General features: G+C 37.4%; 4 protein-coding genes across 4 annotated transcripts; 1 reads left to right on the forward strand and 3 right to left on the reverse strand.

Annotated features, from left to right (window-relative positions):
- Positions 1 to 1,708: 1,708 nt before the first annotated feature.
- LOC137708104 (uncharacterized) lies at positions 1,709 to 2,593 on the reverse strand. Its single transcript, XM_068447135.1, has one exon. It carries the CDS (start codon positions 2,591 to 2,593, stop codon positions 1,709 to 1,711), a length of 885 nt encoding a protein of 294 aa, XP_068303236.1.
- A 3,013-nt stretch (positions 2,594 to 5,606) lies between these two features.
- LOC137746778 (protein OXIDATIVE STRESS 3 LIKE 1-like) lies at positions 5,607 to 8,222 on the reverse strand. The gene is made up of 2 exons (XM_068486787.1): positions 7,795 to 8,222; positions 5,607 to 6,379 (listed from the first exon to the last, which is right to left on the reverse strand). The coding sequence occupies exons 1-2, from the start codon at positions 8,091 to 8,093 to the stop codon at positions 5,908 to 5,910; spliced, it is 771 nt and encodes a 256-aa protein (XP_068342888.1). The 5' UTR covers positions 8,094 to 8,222; the 3' UTR covers positions 5,607 to 5,907.
- Positions 8,223 to 9,917: 1,695 nt separating this feature from the next.
- Positions 9,918 to 14,877, forward strand: LOC137742755 (uncharacterized). The gene is made up of 15 exons (XM_068482701.1): positions 9,918 to 10,251; positions 10,366 to 10,596; positions 10,687 to 10,811; positions 10,901 to 11,123; positions 11,314 to 11,439; positions 11,531 to 11,787; positions 12,032 to 12,139; positions 12,468 to 12,609; positions 12,713 to 12,878; positions 13,012 to 13,169; positions 13,383 to 13,706; positions 13,861 to 13,935; positions 14,046 to 14,115; positions 14,239 to 14,396; positions 14,551 to 14,877. The coding sequence occupies exons 1-15, from the start codon at positions 9,985 to 9,987 to the stop codon at positions 14,698 to 14,700; spliced, it is 2,580 nt and encodes an 859-aa protein (XP_068338802.1). The 5' UTR covers positions 9,918 to 9,984; the 3' UTR covers positions 14,701 to 14,877.
- An 18-nt stretch (positions 14,878 to 14,895) lies between these two features.
- LOC137742763 (protein FIP1-like) lies at positions 14,896 to 18,251 on the reverse strand. The gene is made up of 13 exons (XM_068482713.1): positions 18,101 to 18,251; positions 17,791 to 17,987; positions 17,653 to 17,702; positions 17,262 to 17,328; positions 16,997 to 17,069; positions 16,700 to 16,755; positions 16,475 to 16,571; positions 16,204 to 16,288; positions 15,960 to 16,022; positions 15,734 to 15,793; positions 15,468 to 15,560; positions 15,300 to 15,362; positions 14,896 to 15,203 (listed from the first exon to the last, which is right to left on the reverse strand). The coding sequence occupies exons 1-13, from the start codon at positions 18,160 to 18,162 to the stop codon at positions 15,099 to 15,101; spliced, it is 1,071 nt and encodes a 356-aa protein (XP_068338814.1). The 5' UTR covers positions 18,163 to 18,251; the 3' UTR covers positions 14,896 to 15,098.
- Between the last annotated feature and the right edge of the window lie 1,818 nt (positions 18,252 to 20,069).

Raw genomic sequence — 20,069 nt, forward strand, 5'->3', positions numbered from 1 at the left:
GATGAAGAAGGCACGTGTTCCAAGTAGTGGCTTGGGTGTGCTACCTCTTCATTAAGATCCTACTCAAATTGTCAAAGGTATTATGAAGCCATTACTAGTGAGTAGTGATGAAGGATTGTCATTGTTTCATTCCAAATTTAAAGTTCCAATCTTTGGTTAGACTATGACCTTCCAAGTTACAAAAGTTAAATCACCCATTTAGAGAAGCTTTGTTTTCTTAATTTGAAACTAAATTTGGTTACATCAACCATGACTGTGTTTTAGTTTCTTAAATCTTACTCTTAATTTCTCTTCATCTTACTTAATAGTAAACAACTCCTTTTTTTTCGGTTAATAACGAGGCGTAAGCCTAAAAGAAAAAGAAAGCTTACATAAGAATATCATGAGAGTATGAAACTTTAGCCATATATGCAACTAACAACTGACTACAAGAATAATGAGTTTGCTAAAAAATACTTGACCCAAACGAGCTAAATCATCAACAACAAAATTCTTTTCATGGTAAATATATTGAATTTGTCCCCTTTGAACCCAGGAAAAAAGTATTTTTATAGCTCTTTTTCCCTCAAAGAAAACAAGTGTTCTATTGGTAGTTTTGCTAATTACACAAACGAGTTGTCTAAATCTGTTCCCTTTATTTGGTTTATACATTGATCGCTTATCACATTCTCGTGATTAAGTAAATTTAAAGACATTTATTTCTTAATCCTTGACAACTACCAAGAGTTGGGTCCCAACTTATGACTCAAATATAGCATTTCTATGCAATTATGATATCTATTAGAATTACGCAACAAAGTAATAAATTTGACATATCTTTCACAATGTATTCATAAATGCAATGTTGGATTATCAATGAGATATCATAAGCTCATTGATAATCCAATAATGAATCGAATTAGACCCGAACCGGAAAATTCTCATAATGCCGGGTGTGGTGTGGTGTGGTGTGTTGGTGTATAAGGGCAATTTGGTAACAATAGTGGTGTTCTTAGAAAAGGCCAAAATTCAAATTTTTTAGTGGAGTGTAGATGGATAGTGATGTTTAAATAGAAAAATTCTTTTCTTATTCACTTTATATTTTAGTTATAAAATAAAAAATGCTACTCTTAAATCTTATCATATATTTGCATCATTTATTTAATGGAGATGATACTCACATATTCTTGAGCTCTATATGGTTATCTATATTAAAGAGAGAATAATGTTATTCTTACCACTTATTTGTACCATCTCTCTAATAAGATATGACTCACCAATGCATGTTGGTCTCGTCTTTATTGGAGAGATGATATAACTATGTGGTAAGGCTAGTATTTTGTTAAAAATATTATACAAATATTTATGTCATCATTTGTGACACATTCCGACCAAAATCAAGGCGTGCTGGCCGTCATATGGAACCCGAAGCCAGTGAGCTTCCAAAAGACCTCGTGCTAGGTAGGGATGAAAATATACATATAAGGATCACTCTCCTGGGCAATGTGGGATGTCACAATTTGTACCATATTTTTAATATAGGTAAGATTTACCAATTTATGTGGATCTCATCTCTATTAAAATGGTCATATAAATGTATATAAAAAGCTATAAAGATTGCAAAATTTGGAAGGATATAAAGGTTGATACAAATTAAGTTCCAAACTTTCATTTATTTCATCAAACATTCACCATATAATTACAAAAGTCCACCAACTTCTAAACCAATTCATCCCCAAAAAGGAGCAATTGCTGGTTGCCAAAGCATTGGTGGAAGCAAAGATCGTGTCCTTCTCGGCACATATTTCCTTACCCAAACGTGTTTTCCATTGATTGTGAACTTGGCTTTGCTCATCCCGTTGAGTATGGCCTCGATCGTCGCCGGAGAGTGGAAGACAATTCTCGCAAACAGTGATTGCTCGTATGGCTGCACCTCCTGCATCTGCACCGACTCGATTCGAGCCCCGAAAGTTATTTTGAAAAATTGCCTCACCTCGGACTCCTGCACCGGGTACCCTTTTGAGAACGTCACAAACATCGTCCTGTCGTGTGGTGGCGTCGCCTCGTTCCTCTGCAGAGGTTGCTGATTAATTGAAAGAGAAAATGGGAATAAAGACGAAGACGATGGTTGTGAAGGTAACACTACATGACTGTGATCCGCAGAGTTCTGAGCAAAATCCCGCTGCATTGCCTTCTGCATGATGTCGTCGAAAGCCGGGAGGCAGACCTCGTTGACCGCCTTAGTGACGTCTCGAGCCGCTGCGTCCCGGTTCTGGTGAAAAAACTGGACTGAGATTTCCTTCTCTATAAAACTCTGTATGAGTGGGATGTCAGTCTGCTCAGACGGAAGAGAGAAATGGGTCCCGCTGATGAGTTCGAGACAAGTGACGGACTCGTCAGCGAGCTCGTTGATCAAAATGTAGGGCAAAGAGAGCATCTTTTTCACCACGTTCTTGAACCCAACTCTCTCCAGCCAGAGCCACAGGGCCAGTACCTGCATGGACTCCAGTGGGTCCCGGAAGAGCTTCAGCACCAGAATTGTGTACAGATTTCGGTCGATGCTGTGAAACTGTTTGAACTTCTCCTCTGTGAAAAGCGCAGACCTCGAAGCCATGTCTTTCCGCAGCTCCAAAACGTAGAAAGCTGCTCCCTTTTTTTGTCGGGAAAACACAGAGGTTACAAAATACCCAGAAAATAGAAAATAAAAAAAAATGAACTTTTTGTCATAAAAGTCAAAGAATCAGATGAAAAAAAAGAAACCCATAAAACAAAAATTAAAAAATATGAGATTTTGAGGATAAAAATCGAACCTTTTGAAGCTGTTCTTCTGCTGGGAGCCTGGGATGGGTTCTCTGTGTCTGTCTTCTCTCACAACTGAAGGCACCCAGAAGATTTAAAGGCAGGAGTGAGGCTGGCAGTCCAGAAATTCGAAACCGATGCTGAGGTCCTATCACAATGTGGGTGTTCTTATCAATTTTTGAGAGGATTTTGTTTGTTCTAGATATTACTTTGAAGCAAGAAATCATTTATGGAAAAACAAAAAAAAAATTGTTTGCTTCCAACTTTTATTATGGCATTGTCGCTTGGTGTCATTAAACCTCTCGGTTTTTCCCCTTCTCCTGAGAAAAACTTGTTGTTGCATCGAAACATATAAATGTTGACTAATCTGACTAACATTGAACTTAGTAAAATGAAATGGTTGAATAATTGAAAAATGAGATTATTCAGGAATAACCATTGAATGCTAAGATTACGCATTGAATTTCTGGTAGTAGATCCATAATCAAAAAAGTGTATATACATATATACATGTCCTTTATGAGAAGGGATTTCCATTAAAAAAAAAAAAAAAAATTTCTCTTGACCATTATATTTGATTTTAATATATATATGAGAAGGGATTTCCATTAAAAAATAAAAAAATAGGGAAATTCTCTTGACCATTAGATTTGATTTTAATATATATATATATATATATATTTATATTTGTTCATCTGAAAGTTTTACAGATGTTTGGCCAGTCAATGGGTGGCTTTATCAGTTAATATGGTTTTTATCGTGGGTGTCTGAATTGGCTGATTGGCTTTGATTACTGCAGATTTTTCTCAGTTTTCCGTAAAACGGCTGTGCATGAATCTCAACACTTAGCGACCAGTCTGTTTCATGCATTTTCTGCGTTTTCCTCTGCTGCAGAAGAAGCTGCACAAAAATTAATTGAAGGATGTTAGTTGAAATTGCAGGAATTTGTAGTGTTTGAAATGAGTAATTTGTTGGAAAATTAGGGTCAATTGTTAAAATTTTCAATTTGAGGGTAATATTTGATGCTATGTTCTTAAGGCAAGAATTTGCCCGTCGAAGGTGCCTCAAGGTTTGTATTCGCAAATGTCCTCCACGACACAACTTGTTGGAAAATTAGGGTCAAATTGTTAAAATTTTCAATTCAAGGGTAGTATTTGATACTCTTCTTAAGACAAAAATTTTTCCGTCGAAGAGCCTCAAGGTTTGTATTCAAAAATGTCCTCCATGATGCAGCGTTCTTTCTCTCTGTGGAAGTTGAAACAAAACCCACTATTCCATAAACAACAACGAACCAAGAAGTGCTTGATCACTATTAGGCATATGATACCAAATCTGGACTCGTCTAATTATAAGACGGTGCATTTATCATCTTTAGTTAAAAGTTTGTTCAATGTTTTCATTTAAATTCATGATTTGTATTAAATAAGTTCATGCATATTTTTAAGTCATGGTTATGTATCACCATTAATAAGGGTAAACTATTCATGGAAGGTTGTTCCATGCCTAGCCAATTTCAAAATCTTACTCATGTATAGAAATTGATCATTCATAATTTAATAATTACTTTTAAACTTGGTTTAGTGAAGAGTGTTTTCTTCCTATCCTTAAACTCTTATCTCTTTGGTGAATTCCTTAGAGTGGCGAGTTGTTTATCTTTGAGCGTTTATTTGTAATTTCATTTTTATCTCCATTATCCGGTGTCAGAACTAGAAATTTTGGAAAAGTTAGCGAGTTACCAGTTTGATTTGTTTTTATATTGGGGCGTTGTGTCCTGTTAGGACAAAGGGGTTTTAGGGTTTTGTTTTAGGATTAGGGTTTTGTAACTCAGTTGGAGAAATTGTCTTGGCGAGATATAGTCTTTTCGTAATGTAGTCGTCTACAAGTGTTGTTTACTAATAGGATAGAGATTAGGATTCTTTTCTATTTTTAACTTGGTTCAAGTTTGCTTTCCTTTTTTTACTTTCCATTTTGACGTCTTGTAACTCAATTAGAGAAATTAAAGTGTAATGTTTTCAATATGTTATATTGTTATCTAGCCGTCTTGACAAATTTTTATGAATAATACTTCCATCCCTATATAAGGCTCGAGATAAATTTAGGAGTCTTTATGCGAGCCGTATGCAGTGAGAGTCGCACGTAGGGTAATGAGGGGGATTCGTGTCTATACGGGGAACGCACATATCCTTGAGAAATGCATATATTCCTTGCAAATATCATATTCTCACCGTATACATTTTATGATCGGAATCGTTCAGTTTATGATTGTATATATATGTTTGGAAATAAACGGTACGCGATCATGAAATATATACGATGAAGTTATTCACAAGGGATGAGATCAATTTTATTACTCTTGTTTATTTTATATCAACAGAACTCGGAAGCTGCTATCATTTTTTTCCCCTTCATTTTCCTATCCTTTGATCTATTAACAGTTTAAAAGGACATTATTTGACTATATCAGTTTTGAGAGAGAAATACCCATTCAAAGCGTCATTACCTTTCCAAATTATCACTGTATTATGAATAGAACCGCTCAGTGCATCTACACAAGCGACCTTTCCTTTCAAGAACATTGTGAATTGTTCCTCCACGACATTTCTGAATGTCAATAACATCTCTTGGAATCTATGTCGTTCCTCGAGCATTTCATCACTAGGATGATTATTTCCAAGTACCAATAACATCTCTGAAAATTGTTTCGTTCTTCAAGCATTTCGAGCATTCATCACTTTCGGCAACCTTTCTCCGTCTACGGGTGCCTAAGTATCAACCGTAAGCCTTTCCCAGGACGAGCATTGAATTGAACAACTAAATTGGATATAAGGAAAAGAAAAACCAACTTTGTCAATAAATTTGTTCGTCTATAAAAGATGGAAAACATTCCCAAATTCGGAAACAGAAACATAAAATTGATGCTTGCATGATACAAAATGACACATTATCGTCATCACTTAACAACTAAATCCTATACGTAGCAAATACTTCAACTCTGATTCGATCTTCAAGATGCCCAACTACAGTGGAAAACCCCATGAGACCAAACTTAAACACAACCAACATTCTTCCAGTATCGTGCAAAAGGGATGGAAAGCTAAAATGTCAATGTAGATTGTTGTCCTCCCCGCTTCAAACTCGCATGCCAGTTATGTCAGGTGTTGCTGCAGCAATGCACTGCAGATCAGAAAGAGAGAATGATCGCCAAGGAGAACTCCGTTGAGGAAGAGGTGGCGATGCTTCATTATCAGGTGATTGTCTACCGTGTGGAGGCAGAGGTGGAAGACCGGAAGAAGGTGATGGTGAAATGGAGTTGGATCCCTCCCCATTGCTATAGCTAGGAGAGCTGCTCAAAGTCTCCCCAATAATAAACGATCCTCGACTAGGGTTAGCAGCTGGCCTCTTTGATATCACAACACCATTATTCGTCATAGAGTCATTGCAGTTTTTATCCTGAAAATAATTCTGGGCTAATAAATTCTTGCGCTTCTTTGTATAACGATTTTTTGGCTTTGCAAGTTCCTTGACAGAAGAAACAGACGAGACATCTGCTAGGCTTGTAAAGGACTTTGATTTACCACTATAAAACTTGGATATACCTCTCCTGAAATAAGAAAGAAGACATTATAAATATATCACAAATCAAAATGCATGAAACAAATAAGATAATATATGTAATTAAAGTTCTTGAGCTTGTCAATTGTACTTAATGATCTTCAAGATTCATCTAATCCTACCATAATGGCTAAATATTGCCACACAAACAAAATTTTATTCTCGCGTGAAGCAAAACAACGAAGCCACAAAAACTTGCACAAGGCATGGAAGCCTTGGAAGGAGTGTGAAGTGCCTCCCTTTCAAGGCGTTTTGACTTTTGAGCAATACTTTTAACCACTAAGACATTTTTATGTCAATCGATCCCACCCTCCTGTTTGTTTCAGCCTAATTCGTTCAACCATTAAGACATTTTAAACCATTAGAAAAGTTTAAAACTTGAACTTATCAAGTTCCTAATAAGACAGTCAAGAACTCAATTTTCCTCTTTTATTAAAGACTGAACATCAATTCAGGCTTGTGTGTCAATAAACTTCAACAAAAGTAAAAAAAGATAACTACAAGCTTATCAGCTTACATGACAAAAAGGGTATAAGAACTATATTGTGATTGCATCGCCGCCATACCACGACACCCTCAAAGTTTTTCTATTGCGGGTTGCTGAGAAGACCAGATAAGGTAGAAAAATAAATTTCAAACATGTTTCATTACCAGAGGATCGTAAAGACCAAAAGGAAGAAAACAATGAAGTGACAACAAACAAGAACAAACAAAAATCCAAATGAAAATTAGACATTGCCAACAACGAATCTTGACTGACTTCCCTTTTAAATGCTCAAACAAGAAGAGCATCCACAACGCTCTAACATTTAATATTCTTCTCATTTCCTCTAGTTTCACGAAACCAAACAAGCATACAAACAAATCCAAATTTTTGAGAAATGAGTGAGCCTTTAATCTTAATTTCTTAGAACAATATTTGGGAATCCACCCAGTTATGATTAACAAATCCTAATCACGTCATAATCAGAACCGTTCATTTTATCACCGTTCAGTCATAATTGCTTCTTTCCGTTCCTTCTTGTTTAGTTTGCATCTTTTGAAGATTCTGAAAATTACTGAATCATTAACAAACCCACATGCTAATAACTTTCAAGCTCTAATTTTTTTTTCAACAAAAAGCAATAATATGCTCAAAAAACAATCAAAGCATCAAACTTTATCTAAAATTACCAAAACCCAACTTAATTCAATTAAACTATAACACCAACCAATCTTAATCCAGATTATATCAAAAACCCAACTTGCTAATTCAGTAAAACCACAAAACCAACCAATCAAAATCCAAATTAAATCAAACCCCAACTTTCTAATACGCTAAAACTACAACACCAACCAAAAAAATCCAGATCATTCAAATCAGAAGTTCAAAACCAATAAAGTAAAAGGTACCAAGTAACATACTTGACCGGCAAAACCTCCTCGAGCTGGTCCATGGTGTCCAACGGTCCTTTAAACGAGCTCTGCACCTCAGTCTCACCGGATTCCTCCCCCTCCGACGACCCATCAGACGAGTCGCTGTTCCTTCCAACTGAAGACGACGAGCTGCTGCAAGAGTCCTCCTGGTCAAGACGGCGATCTTGAGCAAACCCTTTATCCTCGGACGAGTTGTAGATGGGGATGCAAGGCGCCCCATGGATGAACCTCGGCCGTCGGTTCATATTATGGCCGCCACCGCCGTTTCTCTGTAGAGCGATTGACATGATGTGGGCTGGGTCCTGGTTCAAAAGTTGAGAGATTTTGGATTAGAAGAAAAGAGTGCGAATTTTGGATAGAAGGAAAACAGAGAGAGGGAAAATGTGCCTGAGATGGGATATTAACACTCAAATGAGTCATTAAATATACCAAGGGGTGATCTAATGGGCGGAGATGAAATTCAGATTTGTACTTCACACGTTTTAAATTGATTTTATTGTTGATCAATTATACGATGATGATTAAATAAAAATTGAAATAATTCTGTGAGTCTTCTACCCTAACGTGACAAAACCAGCTGATTCCATGAATGTTTATATTGAAAAAGTATTTATGCCAATATGCTATTGTTTGAGTAAATAGACAACCAAGAAGTAAAAAAGAGAATAAATGAGTGAGGGCGAACCTTATCCTGACATGAAAACAAAATATGGGAATATGGGGCGTGTGGGGAACAGAAAACTAAGTTATCTGGTTTCATACTTAATTATCCACTTTTTTTAATCAAATTTTTTATTTTATTTTATATGAATTTGGGTGGTTGGGGTGATTTTGGGTGTGGTGGACAGAGGTAGATTGTATGTTTTTCTGTTTGAGTGTCATTTTCATCTTCTTCTATTTTATACAGTCATGGTTAAGTCACGTCAATATTTTATATTGATTTTTTATAGAGATAATAAGACAAAAAATAATAGAAATATAAAATGTTTACATGATTTAACTGTGACCGCACAAATAGAAGGAGATAGAAAGAATACCCAAGCAGACAATCTGCCTCTATGGTGGACTCATGGTATGCTTTGTAGGGTTCCGAGGATGTACGAGGAAATTTGGGTCAATTTTTGTGTGTGAATAGGATGCGTGGAATGGTGGCTTGCACTGTGATTTTTGATAACCACGATTGGCACATGGGTTGATTTACATGCTTGTTTGCGGGTTTCACTAGAACATGGTTTCCCTTAATATCTACATTTCTTTTCTAATTTTCTCTTATAGGTGGACCCACTACAATATCATTTTTACTTGGCAACAAATATCTGTAGCATAAAAAACTTACATAGATTGTCATTGTGAAGTTTTACGTTGATAACATAATCATATGTAAACATCACAATAGCTGTGCACACATGCTACATAAGTTGCTTTATTTATCGAAGGAAACTTGACAATCATGTGTGAATATAGCACTTATATATACTTCAGTGACATGCAAAAATCCATTGGTTATCACGTATAAAATCGTAAATAAATTGTAATTCATGAATACTAATTGTCATACATAAGAGGGCAATATTTAAAGCGAAATAGACACATATAAGTCAATTCAAACGCACTTAAATTAAACCATTACAAGAATTAAACATCTAAAATTACTGAATAAATATATTTTACGAGTAATTCGTATATATTTAGATTTTGCATGGATGAGAAAAGTAGGTCATTGGACTAAAATGGAAGTTAATGATCCAAATTCTGTGCAACTATTTATTCTGATGGTGATACTCACCATCTTATTTTTCATCATTAGATGACTTTGAATTTCAAGATCTGTCGATTTGATACAAAAATCTCATAAATTAAACTTATCCGATGGTAATAAATGAAATAATGAGCATTACCACTGTTTAAGGATAATAAGAAAAAACACACCCAGTAAAATTTTCAAGAATAAGCCTTCTTGTAGTAAAGTGGGCCCAATATTGGACTCAGCCGAAATAGCACAATACATGGCCCAATAAAAAACTCCAACAATGGGCCACTCAGAGAGCCCAAACCAATCTAAAATCTTCTGAAACTAGAATCTTCCTCTTCTTTCTCGCTCAGCCGCCATAAACAGTCACAGACTTCACAGCAGCGACACTGAAACCTCTTCCCTCTCAATCCAATCCCACAGTCGCAATGTCGAAAATCGAAACCTACGAGGACTTCGTCAAAGTTCACGGCCTGCTTCTGGCGGCCTCGGGACTACCGCAGTCCCTCCACCGCCAGCTCTTCCAGAAGCTTCTATCGGAGAGCTTCGACGGCGGGTCCCACTTCCAAATCGAGCCGACGGAAGACGGCCGCCAGCGGCGCCTTGTTTTGACCTCCGACTCCATGCCCGCACACTCCGACGTCTTCCTCGTCGACCACGCCTGGACTTTCCGCCTCTCCGACGCTTACAAACAGGTTCTGTAACTGTAACTGTAACTGCCCTTATTTTCTTACACTCTGTTTGGCTGCCGAGAAATTTTTGACAAATAATGAAGATTTAATATTCTCGGGGTTTGTTTGGCTTCGCAGTTGAGGGAAGTTCCGGGATTGGCTGAGAGGATGGCGGCGATAATGTGCTTGGATACCGATTTGAATTCCGATTCGGACGAGAATCGGGAAAGCAATGGAAAACGCAGCGTTTTGGAGGTGCTGGAAAGTGAAATCGCTGAAGCCAGAGGGAATGTGAGGTGGCTGGAGCTTGAAGACCTTGACATGGACGATGAAACGCTGTCGTCTTTGGACTTAGCTGCCAAGTTCCCAGTATGTCATTTCTAAAACCCTACAAAACCCAATTAGTATTATTTGGAAAATATATTTTTTATATATTAAAGTTTTATTTTTTACGTTTAGGATTTGCTTGCATTGTCTTTGTGTGGAAATAAGCTTGGGAGTGTGGAAGTAGTTGTTCAGGAAGTTACCAAATTCAAAAATCTGAAAGCTTTATGGCTGGACAATAATCCAGTTGTACAAAATCGGTATGTACGTTTTTCGATGTATAGAATGTTGTTACTTTCTTGATTTAACTCAACAATTCGTTGCTGAGAGATATTGTTTTTTAATTTAGTGGCGATGAATTGGCGGATAAAGTTCTGCAGGAAATGCCGAGTCTTGAAATATATAACTCAAGATTTACCTCCAATTTTGGTGAGTGGGCAGTGGGGTTTTGTGGAGGAGTATACGACAAGGAAAATCCAGGCAGCATTGATCAGCCTGACAACGCGGTGCATCAAGTCACTGATCTTGATCTTTCGAATAGATGTATTCACAACATATTCAACAAGTTTCAGGTATTTTCTATATCTCCCATTTTTTTCATTACCCATTACTGTTTTTGGTGAATAAATTGTGAATAAATCGATACTTTATTTTGCCATGTAAATAGTAATGGACAATGCAGAATTTTTAGATTCAAAGAACATGCTTAAAGGATCAGTCAATCTAGCTGCATTCACCGATGTGGGTACTTTTTTATTTCAGGCATTTTCACCTGCTCAACTTCCATGTCTTTCATACTTGAATCTTCGTGGAAATCCGTTAGATGAGACCTCAGCGGGTGACTTGTTACACTTACTCAGGAATTTTCCTTCCTTACAGTCTCTGGAGGTAATACTTTTAGGGATCATTTTTTCTAGCATAGGGGTTCCTTCATTGACTATAAAATTTAGGATAATTAGAATGTAAACTTATTTTATAGGTGGATATTCCTGGTCCTCTTGGAGAAAGCGCTGTACAAATTCTTGAATCTCTTCCTAATGTTTCAGTGCTGAATGGTGTTAATGCATCAAAAGTACTGGAAACTGAAAAGGATGTAGTTGACTCAGCACTTCAACCTCGTCTTCCTGAGTGGTCTGCAGATGAGCCTCTTACTGATCGTGTTATAAGTGCAATGTGGCTGTACTTAATGACGTATCGACTTGCAGATGAGGAGAAGATAGATGAGACCTCTGTATGGTATGCTTCTCAATCCCAACGAAAACTGTGATTCATACATTTGAATATATCCATGAACAAATCGGTAGATTATTAAAGTAGAGTGGACCACTGCATATTGCTGCACTTTGGTTCTGTTCGTCAGTATTTTGTTGTATCTTCTCGGTAATTGGGATCGCTACCTTCACACAAAATAAATAAATTGCATATAATAACCAATTGCCACATTTAACTGATGATGCTTTGCTTTGGAGGTTTTTTGTAGGTATGTGATGGATGAGCTTGGTTCAGCTTTGCGGCATAGCGATGAGCCAAATTTCAGAGTGGCTCCTTTTCTGTTCATGCCAGAGGGGACACTAGCATCCGCTGTGAGGTAGTAATTTTATCCTTTTCATTTGCTTTTCTGCTTTTGTTACCAAGTCTCCTCATCTTCTGTACATGAACTCGGAATGCACTTTATAATGTACTGTGGAAATTTTATTCTTGTTGATTATGTGGCGAAATTGGAAATTTGAAAGGTAGATGCAGAAGCCTGGGTTCTTTGAAGTATGAATTAGTCGACTGTAATCCTTTTTGTCCTTTACAAAGGCCCATGGAAATGTTATACGCATAGTTTGTACTGATACATTTTTGCCTTTGATGTAATTTGTTTGAGAAACTACCACAGTAACTAACATTAATGTTGCTTATATTGATTTCAGCTTCACTATATTATGGCCAATCCAAAATGTTCAAAAAGGTTATGAGTGCACACGTGATTATCTTTTTGGTATTGGAGAAGATAAACAACGTTCTGCTAGACTGACAGCTTGGTTTCATACACCAGAGAATTATTTCATTCGAGTATGGTTACCTGTTAAAACATTAAGATTTGGTTGTAGCTATACTCCATTTTTCTCAAATTGTTTGTTGAAATCATTATATGAATTCCCACTAATATTTGCAGGAGTATGAAAAGCACCGGATGAGCTTGAAATCAAAAAATTTACCCTCTCAGTCGTCAGAGCCCTGTCCGGCAAGAAGCCTGCTTCGTAGTGAAACATCAGCTTTACGTGTGTACACTGATATACCTCAAGTAGAAGAACTTTTGACTCGTCCTGAGTTTGTAATCAGTACGCACTGCCATTCAGATTTGCATAACTTTGAGATTAAGTTTCCTTTTTGAACATTTTGAATATTTTATTTATGTTGTCATGATCTGATCTCTCCATCTCCCTCTGTGTGTGTTCTGGTTGGTGCTTATAGCCACTGATCTGAAGGATGCCGATATCATATGGACGGGTACACAGGTAGATGAGGATATGAAGAAGGCTACTGGAATAACACAAAATCAGTACGTAAATCAATTCCCTTTTGAGGCTTGTATTGTGATGAAACATCATTTGGCAGAGACTATTCAAAAGGTAAAAACAAATTCACATTGCAATCAAATTCTCGTGTTAGTTCTATTTTCAGTAATCCGCCTGTCTGTCATCAGCAGTTAACATATCTTAGTAATCTCCCTTCAGCATCATCCGCTTGCTTATTAAATTGTTTACCAAAGGTCAAGCACCATGATTTTTTCTTTACCCCCCTATATGAGGTTAATTACCTCCATCTTTTTCTCCTATGAACAGGCACATGGATCTCCTGAATGGCTGCAGCCTACCTATAATCTTGAAACACATCTATCTCAGCTTATTGGTGATTATTGTGTACGAAAGCGAGATGGACTTAACAATCTATGGATCTTAAAACCTTGGAATATGGCACGAACTATAGATACAACTGTCACTAGTAATATATCTGCTATTATCCGGCTCATGGAAACTGGACCAAAGATATGTCAGAAGTATATTGAGCACCCTGCTTTGTTCCAAGGGAGAAAGTTTGATATCCGCTACCTAGTTTTAGTTCGGAGTATGAACCCTCTGGAAATCTTTCTTGCGGACACTTTCTGGGTATGCACACTGTCTGTGTTGAGTAGATTCTATCTCATTGCCAATTATATGAATGTGATATTTATACCTTCTCTGGAGTTGATGTGAAGAACATCTCTTCAGGTCTTTGTCGTTCAGATTTCTTTTTGAACTAATATTTTAATCTCCATTTCAGGTTAGATTGGCGAACAACCAATATTCTTTAGACAAGCACAGTTTATTTGAATATGAGACTCACTTTACTGTGATGGTATGTTCCGAACACCATGCAATAGCATCAGGATTTTACTTTGGTTCTTTTAATTATTCGATAGACATATATGTTTATACACTCCGTAATCACATTTATATGGCTTCCAGAACTACCGCGGCACATTGAATCACAAGAACACATCGGAATTTGTGAGGGAATTTGAACAGGAGCACAAAGGTGTGAAGCGTCCAGTTTGTTTTCATTTTCTTGATTTCACCCTCAAGAGAAAGGGTTTTCATCTTTTTAGCACGCCAAGCATACTCGACTAAATTTTTACGTTTGTAATTGTGTTTGATGTAGTTAACTGGTTGGATATTCATTCACGGGTGACAAAGATGATACGATCAGTTTTTGACGCAGCTGCACAAGTACATCCAGAGATGCATAGTCCAACATCGAGGGCCATGTATGGGGTGGATGTCATGCTTGATGGTTCTTTCCAGCCAAAGTTACTGGAGGTTCGTATTGGAAGCAAACACACATTCTTTTCTGATTCTTGGATTTTAGTATCAAGTGTACAAAAGTTTTCGAAATCTAGGGCTGCAAAGCTCACTTTCCTGCTAACAAAAATATCACGTATGCGAACATAATGTAATTTGATCTGTTTTGTAGGTGACCTATTGTCCGGACTGCGGAAGGGCATGCAAATACGATATGAACGCTATAGTCGGAAACCAGGAATTAGTAAGAGCTTGCGACTTTTACAACTATGTTTTCGGTTGCCTCTTTTTGAACGAAACCACTCATGTTAGCCCCCTTTAATTGAGCCATAGAGGACTAAATGCTCTTGTAATGAATCTAAAGGTTGTGCCGGCAGTTTTCGGTCATCAAGCCATGAGTTATTCCCTACCGTGTTGTATTACGGATGATCAAAATTTTCCTCATTTCCCGCTGGTTTGCTATGGATAATGGATTGTGTGGTGGTGACACTCGAAAGTAGTTTTGCGAGCCCGTCTCTCAGATGCAAACTTTTATCCGTTCAATTTTGCGTAAAATCGGCGATGAAAGATTTCATTCTTCACAAGTGTTCTGTACATGTGTGATGCTTCATGTCTATTTCTCCGCCTAGATTTCCTCTTCCAAACTAAGGTTAATGAAATCAAAGTGAATTACAACTACGGACATTGTCTATAAAAAGTGAAGAAGCAGAAGCTCAAAAGCTACTTGCTTGGTTCAGCTGACGATTGTGATTGACTTCTGAGCGTCGGAATCTTCTTTTGTAGTTCAAGATTGGAGATCCGCTCCGCCTCCAGCGCTCGTTCAAGCTTAAATTTCACAAATTACAATATCTGTCAGCAGAAATTCTCACAGGGAAGAATACGGATGCCCCAACTACATTGACTAAGGTAGGACGATAATACCTTTGCTGCTCGGGTACTCCATTCTCCTAAAATGGCTCTCAATCTTTCGTTTTCCTCTACGTACTGTTCGAGTATTATAATTACGGTGGTTAGGAAACGAGAAAAAGTAAAGAAACAAAAAAAATTCTATAAAATACATGTCATTGTGACAACAATACAGTAGGAAACCTGATTGTTGGTGGTCCGGACTTGCTGGATTTCGGAATCCCTCTCAGCTATCAAAGACCGAGCCAGCCTGAGCTCAGACTGCAATTGATTCATCTGCAATGTAGATACATCTCTCAGTCACCTCCCAATGTCAATTATGCGATGTAGAAGAGGGCAGCAAATGAAACATTGAAAGGGTCCGTTCAGAAGATATCAGCTACATTAACGAGGTAATTGCATAACACTAACATTTTTTCATAAAGAATCAAGAGCAAACCAGCCATTACCTCAGCGGAAAGCGTCCGTAATTCCTGATCACGAGCTGCCAACAGATGGGCAAGGTCAACCTGCAAAGACGGACATCGGTAAGCATTGTTCTGACCATTTTCATATTCCACAAAGAATGAAACAAGATCAGTGCTTAAATTACATTGGCAGTTTTATGCCCATGTTTGAATCACTTCAAGAGTTTTGTATATCCTATAGAATACAAAACTAATAGTAACTAATTACCTGAGGTGTGCTCCCATCATTAGTCCTTTCGTATTGACTTAAGCATTCTTGTAACCGAAGGATCTGTGATAAACACATGATTAGAATAAAATAAGATTGTTGATTTGAAGAAATTTAATATGCAGCTTGGAAGACCTAACTGTCCATGCTGCACTTCAGTACCAAAATCATTAGTCGAAAACCCCAAGGAGCGGCATGTAATATATTAAGTACAATAGTACACACAAATGTCAAGGTGAGATACCTCTTCACTCAAAAAATGAAGGTTTTCACGCTGATATTGCAACAGAGCCATTTGCTGATCAGAAAGTCGACCAGCATCATGATACCTGTCACAACACATAATGAGTGTTCTTCCATTAGGATGGATGAAATATAGCCGTTTAATAGACATATCTTAGGTTATAAACTGTTAAAGTTCTTGACACACATTCTGGCGATTGATCTCTCTTCCATTTCTGTATATAAAATTATGAAGCAAGATCACCATAAAAAAAAAAAAATTGTATGATTACCTCAAACCTTCTAAAGAACTCGAGGGTTGAAGAGGAGAATATAATGACTTTAAGACATCAGGCTGGGAGTTTAATGAGTTATACTGGTGAACATAACCTGAAAACACCAAGATTAGCAATAAAGATGCGAGACTACTACAATTTTAAGATTTCATGTTTACGCAGGTGTGCCTGTTAGAGCTCTACTTTGTGCTAGATATGAAAAAGATTCAGGATTAAGCTCACCAATATAGACACTCATAAAGGATGCGGCACATATTGCTTCAATTACCATAATAGTCCTGCAGATTATGAGTAAAAAAGGTCTGTCACAGGCTAATTCATAAACTAGTTTTCGTACTAATTTTATCCAACCAAAATTATACACAACATCTTGAGCTAGCCCATATTATGGTCACCTTAATAATGTTGTCCAGATTATGTATGCGGAAAAGGGAAAAGAAACTATAAAAGAGATAACAGCTACAGATCCTGAATGAGGAATTGATTATGCTCGGCATCATAACGTGGTAATTCTTATACCTCAATATTGCTGGGAGAGTAAGGAAACTGATGTGGGGTTTCCAGACCATGACAAGTAACAATGCAGCAGTTCCTAACATTTAATCAAGATACCAGAAACTGAATTATAATAATAATAATGATGATGATAACAGTACTTTTGAGGGAAATTGTAACTGCAGACTCATAGGAAAGAAGCGTGGTCTTTGTAACGATAAAAAATAGAAGCCACCACATTTCAAACGAAAAGAAGAAAAACAGACAACTCAAATACAAATCCACATACCATATGAAGTAGCTGCAAAAGGTAAGCGAACAATATGCTTCAACTTCTGGCTGAAACTATAATAACCCTACAAAACAATTTGCATCTCATTGTTCAAAAATCACGTAAGTTGCCACTTATGAAACAACATGATTTCACCGGATCAAGTATGAAAAACCGAGTATACAAGATCTGGATTTCATTGCCGTATCGTTTTATTAAGTTCATCATTCGATCACTCCCTCTCTACCTATGCAATTCTGAAATGTTGTGGTGTTGGTGGCAATTTTGCACCAACATAACAAAAATTATAGTTCAAAGGATTTATTAGCTACTGGAAAATTTGCATCTGTGCATAATGTGGGTCCCACCCATCTTGGATAAACGAGATCCAAGTAAACTATAAGGTTACCTGCAATCGAATTTTCTGAACCTGGTACACCAGATACTGCTGAAAAATGCCTGAAAAAAGTTATAGATTAAATTTTGATCCGAAAACAGGAAAATTTTCTGAATTTGAAGAATGCCCAGATCAAAGAATCACAAATACCTGTGACTATCAGAAGAAGCACGTTGCAGCTGCAGAGCACTTGGGGAATCAAATATTCTATGGCCTGGAATATCCACGGAGCCGCGACGGCCACGGAGGCGTAGCCGGCGAGTATGATCAAGTAGAAAACGCTTCCGAAGAGGCTTCTCGACTTCCGGTGGCCGAATAGCGGAGCCTCGTGCATGATATCCAAAAACCTGAAAGGTGGAGACGCAATCAACGGCGGGGTTTTTGGAATCGGGCGGCGGAAAACGATGGCATTGGCAAATTACGTGTGGGAATTGGAGGGAGATTGAGGAGGAAGACTTACAGTGCGTTGTCCTCCGGCGATGTTGACGGCAGTGAAGCGTGCCTTTCTCTCTCTGTCGACATTTTTAGACACGGATTTTGGGTTCTGTGTATTTGCGAATTGGGATCTCTGCTTCCAAGTTTCAGAGGAGTTCAGTCTCAGACTCCCTCAGAGCTTGCTCGTTAATATTTGATATTTTTTCTGGAAGTTTTCCCCTTTTATGCATTTATCCTTTGACAAACAAAATTTACACTTGTTTTCCCCCACAAAAAACAAAAAATAATAATAATAAAAAAATTTACACTTAACCACCAAAAATTCGATTTTTTTTTTTCCGATATGGAATTCTGTCTAGTTTTTCATCCATAATTTCGTTAAATGTGAGCATGTGAAATGCACGATTATTCTTTTCTAAATTTATACATTTTAATGTATATTGAATTTGAAACGTCCTAGGTGTATGAAATATCATAGCAACATGAAACACTCGGATAATGTTTTTACTCCAGGGGTGCAGTGAGTAGATCTGAGAGGTGGTTCCGCCCCTTTCTATAGAAAGTTGAGAAAAATGATTCACAAAAAAAAAATAATAATAATAAAATAAAATAAAACATCTTAAACATTTTAGCGATAGGTACTTACAAATAGATGTGAATATCCTCGAAAATGGATTCTCGTGCAAATCAAAATAATAACTCTAATTTGCAAGGCAGTCATGTGTTTAGATTTGATTGAACTGTGGATCGAAATTGGGCGAATGTGTCATATACACCTAATCGATTTTAAACTAGGTGGATATTTGTGAAGGAACAATAATAAAAGAGTTTAGGGTAAATTACACTTTACCACTTTAGGTTTAGGGTCGATTTCAATTCCTTACATCTTTAAAATATTTCAATTTCATACCTCAAGTACTATTTTATTTCAATATAATACATCTGTTACATTTTTTATTCATTGATCCGTTACGAGCTGACGTGGCTACCACATTTTAATGTAATTTTTAATTAAAAAAAAACTTGCATCTTCTCAAAATAAAATTAAAAAAAAAAAATCCAGAAACCTATCCCTTCCCCGCAACCACCCCCCCCCCCCCCACCCCAAACCACCACCACCACCACCATGCATCTCCTCCACTCTCTTCACCTCCCTTGACCCCAAAACCCAGCCCATTTGAGCTACTCCACAATGTCTCTTCCCTTCTCTCTCTGGCTTTTCAATTTCAGAAAATCCATTCCAGAAATCAGAGGGCAATGGAATCAAAAACAAAAACCGACAAAAGTGCAAGAAACCTATAAGAAAGAATGCTCCTTATGGGACTTCAAGATTGGAAAACCCATCTCGTCCACTATCTTTTTCTTCTGTGGCCGCGAAGAGGTGATACAGTCCAAATCTCTAAGCCCTTAATCAACCTGCAAGTAACACAGAGGATAGAGAGGAAGAGAGAAGGAAGACGAAGGAGTGGAGCTCCAATATTTTTTGTATTGATTTCTTTTGTAAAATTCTGATCTCTTCTTTTACATTCAAACCATTAGCTTATATATAAGTTTCCACTAAAACAAATTGCCAGCTGGCAATAACTAATCACTCCCTAATACTCATATTTAGTCTGCTATTACATCACTAATTGTGATCGAGATACGGGATCATAACAAGAGGCTCGTCTAGAATTTGACTTTCTACGACAAAGTCAACAGCGAGGAAGAAGGTTTTGTCGATGGGGATCTAGGTTGAAGATTCGAGACCAAAATGTGGCGGCAGCGGCGAGGCGGTGGGTTTGCTTCAATTTAAAAGATTTTTGGTGCCCATTTTCGTTGGAAACCATGGTTGATTTGGCGAGCCACATCCAAAACTACAAGGTCCGATTCTTCCCCGAGTCCCTTTCTCCCTATTTCATTCCAAAACCCCTCTACCTTTTTTTCCCTCTTTTTGTTCCAGAACACCCCTACCCTTTTTCCTTTGCAATTCCCCCCTCCCCGTAGCCCAACCA

This window comes from Pyrus communis, chromosome 1 (assembly GCF_963583255.1).
Source record: "Pyrus communis chromosome 1, drPyrComm1.1, whole genome shotgun sequence".
Taxonomy (NCBI): Eukaryota; Viridiplantae; Streptophyta; class Magnoliopsida; order Rosales; family Rosaceae; genus Pyrus; species Pyrus communis.